Source organism: Trichinella spiralis, assembly GCF_000181795.1.
Source record: "Trichinella spiralis strain ISS 195 chromosome Unknown Scfld543, whole genome shotgun sequence".
In the NCBI taxonomy this organism is placed as follows: Eukaryota; Metazoa; Nematoda; class Enoplea; order Trichinellida; family Trichinellidae; genus Trichinella; species Trichinella spiralis.
In genome coordinates this window covers 1-3,033 of record NW_003527482.1, presented here as the reverse complement: position 1 = coordinate 3,033, position 3,033 = coordinate 1, and the positions used below count along the sequence as shown (strand labels likewise).

At 37.8% G+C, this 3,033-nt stretch overlaps 2 protein-coding genes across 2 annotated transcripts; both read left to right on the top strand.

Moving 5' to 3' along the window:
* The first annotated feature begins 556 nt into the window (after positions 1-556).
* Tsp_13359 (conserved hypothetical protein) lies at positions 557-1,648 on the top strand. The gene is made up of 5 exons (XM_003370778.1): positions 557-638; positions 889-989; positions 1,051-1,170; positions 1,233-1,343; positions 1,478-1,648. Exons 1-5 carry the CDS (start codon positions 557-559, stop codon positions 1,646-1,648), a joined length of 585 nt encoding a protein of 194 aa, XP_003370826.1.
* A 3-nt stretch (positions 1,649-1,651) lies between these two features.
* Tsp_13358 (putative LipO) lies at positions 1,652-2,405 on the top strand. The gene is made up of 2 exons (XM_003370777.1): positions 1,652-1,746; positions 1,880-2,405. The coding sequence occupies exons 1-2, from the start codon at positions 1,652-1,654 to the stop codon at positions 2,403-2,405; spliced, it is 621 nt and encodes a 206-aa protein (XP_003370825.1).
* The last annotated feature ends 628 nt before the right edge of the window (positions 2,406-3,033 follow it).

The window sequence follows — 3,033 nt, the reverse complement described above, 5'->3', positions numbered from 1 at the left end:
AAAAATTGCACCGATGAACTTACAAGCAGGATGAAATATTTATACAATACAGTAAGAAAAGAAACGTTTGAAACACAATGCAGGTTTGACTGATATTAATTTTTACGCTGCACTTCCTGCAATACATTATTCAACTGTAACAACGAATACAAATAGTCAGCAAGCGAGTGTGCATTTATTGAGACTTATTATCAATAAAATCTTATTGAAAATAATTTTTCTTTAAAAATTGTTTTGAAATAATTTTTACAATAGCATGGAATAATTTAACGATAATTTATTTTTCAATTTTTTTTACAAAAACATTATTTTTCCACCTCTTAAAATGCTAATTGGAAACATTTATTTTTGAAACACTTATGTGCCATTAATTACGGTAAAATACTTGTCATACGTTAAAATATATAGTTTCTCATTTTCCTCATAGTTGGTTATCATATTAATTGTGTATTTTTATTTTCAGGTAAAAATAGCATTTCAGACCTTGAATTGGGGTCATTTATTTTGTAATTATTCTTTCCCTCTATGAAAACAAACTAGAGTTGAATGTTGCTTCATGTCGGACCTTGTTTCCTCTGATGGAGACAAAACTCTGAGTGAAAAGTCGCAAAAAACTCTCCTTGCTTCACAAGTTTTAGGTAAAATGCAATGCTTACACTATACTCATACCTACATATATATATATATATATATATATAAATATATACTGTCGTTCTGTGTTATTTCGTTATGATTTGTTTATAACTTCAATTAATAATTTGACTGAATATTTCTTTTTCAATAATGCATTATTGATGTTGAATAGAACAGAATATATTGCATGAATCAATAATTCATTTTTGAAAATAAAAAGTACATACTTTACTCGTCATTGTCATTATATTCTAGGTGGAGCTGTGGTTATTTGTCTTGCTGGTGCTGCGTTTTCTACCGGCTTTATTTATTCACTTGCTCGATCTCAGAAAAAGCTTTCCACTTCCGTATCGAAAGTATTACTTTCAAATTTTTGCTTTGAAATTTCGTTTTTCTTTTCTGCATCTCCGTTTGTAGACTGTGTCGATCAACGCATACGCGTCCGCATTGAAGGCTCTTTTTTTGGGTAGTGCTGCTGCGGTTTCTGCCGTCGGAGGAACTGTATTCGCAACTTGCAAATTGGTCGGAATTTCCAGTGTAAATATGCATATATAGTGGATAGTGTGTGATAAATGAGATAAATAAATGTTTCATTCAAGCTGGAAGATTTGCGCACGTTGAATAGAAAAGGTTCGAAATTGAACATACCTCATCCGTCATCGGTCGGTCGTAGTGAGTTTGCAAATTTGCAAGAACTGGCCGACTATCTGGTCGAAGAGGATAAGAAAAAGAAAAGCTGCTGATGCAGCAGCGATTGAATTGCAATTGACGAGCCGAAATAATTATGGAGTAATTTTGTTATTTTTGCACTCAAAATTTCCGCTCAAATCAAGCATGCTTGAAGGTTGGAAGGGCAAAAGTTGTTGACTTTTTTGTTCGTCGTTTTCGCACTGATTGTCGCAATGGCGATGGTCAATTGGTTTCACCAGCTGGATGGCGCAAATCTCGTCAATCCGAACATTGTGCACAAATTGTTCGGCAAGACAATTTTATTCATAATCGCCCATCCGGATGACGAATGCATGTTCTTCGGCCCGACGTTGATCACTTTGGCCAAGTTGCAGTGCCGGGTTCACATCCTCTGCTTGTCCTCTGGGAATTATCGCAACAACGGTTCCATGTATACAGTGTGCTCTGAAGAGTTTTCTTGTTTTTTGTTTTCTTATTCTCAATGCTTTTCTTTTGCTCGTTCAATTTTGCTCTTCTTCAACCGAACATAGTTGATTTCTCTTTTCCAGCCGTAAAGAGGAACTGCGAGAGGCTTGTCGAACGCTGGGCTTGCGGGACGATTGCCTTTACGTGGTGGAGCATCCCGATTTGCCGGATCATCCGTCCAAGTTCTGGGATCAGGCTCGTTTGCGCAGTATTGTTGGGCATTTTTTGGAACAGTTCGACGTCGAAGTGGTGTTCACGTTCGACGACCACGGCGTCAGTGGCCATTTGAACCACGCCAGCATCTTCCCTTGTGTTCTTTATTTGGCGTCGACCGGCGAGCACAGGCGACCGCAAGTGCGTTTGTTCGCTTTGCGTTCGGTCGGCCTGCTTCGCAAGTATACGGGATTTTTGGAACTAGCACTGCGCTGTGTGCTCAACTACAGTCTCGACGAGCTGATTTTCATCAACAGCGTCAACGAGTGGTTCACGCTTCAACGCGCGATGAACAAGCACCACTCCCAGTTGTGTGTTTTCAGGGTATTTTACTTGATTTTCAGCAGTTACACGTTGGTCAACGGTTGGAACTCCATTCGCACCATCCGCGTTGCTCACCCTGAAAACTGACATTTTCTTCTCTTCTTTTCTCTTTTCCTTTCTTTATTTATTTATTTCTGCGGCAACTTGTTTCGGGAACAAATTTTCTTTACAAACGATAATCAATGGATGATGGAATAAATAATGATTTTTAATGGTATTGTTGTTCTCTAAAAAAATTCCATTTACAGTATTGATTTTCAAAATTAACAACACCTTTTATCAGATGTGAAAAATAAATGATAAAACGCAGAAAGCAAAAGAAAAATTTTTGTAATGATTTTCAGGTACAATTTTAGCCTTGCAGTAATAATAATTCTATGACAAGTTTAAAGTGTTAAACAAAAGTGTGCGTTCATTTTTGTTTAAATTGGTGAACTTTAAAATGCGAACAATTTTTAAAGAAGAAGGTTTGCGCTCACCTGAAATTAAAGTAGTGTCGTCAGTGTTGTGTGGTCGGTCGTTCGGGTTTCTTCGGCTTGTTTTCTTCTTCTCTTGAGCAACGAACAACAATTCCAAGTTCCATTCCGTCTACAGGATGTTTCTCGTACGCAAGTGTGTCGTCTGCCAGCAGCACTGCTGTCGGCCAATTTCGTCACATCAGCAATGTACATCCACTACGACTGTTTGCAGTGTACGTCTGCAGCAAGC

Excerpts from the sequence above, each read along its gene's own strand:
- Tsp_13358 (XM_003370777.1), top strand. The coding sequence starts at position 1,652 with ATGCATGTTCTTCGGCCCGACGTTGATCACTTTGGCCAAGTTGCAGTG. Across the intron at positions 1,747-1,879 it reads TGGGAATTATCGCAACAACG|AGGAACTGCGAGAGGCTTGT; the intron begins GTTCCATGTATA and ends CCAGCCGTAAAG.
- Tsp_13359 (XM_003370778.1), top strand. The coding sequence starts at position 557 with ATGTCGGACCTTGTTTCCTCTGATGGAGACAAAACTCTGAGTGAAAAG. Across the intron at positions 990-1,050 it reads TTTCCACTTCCGTATCGAAA|ACTGTGTCGATCAACGCATA; the intron begins GTATTACTTTCA and ends CTCCGTTTGTAG. Across the intron at positions 1,344-1,477 it reads AAGAACTGGCCGACTATCTG|GTTGGAAGGGCAAAAGTTGT; the intron begins GTCGAAGAGGAT and ends GCATGCTTGAAG.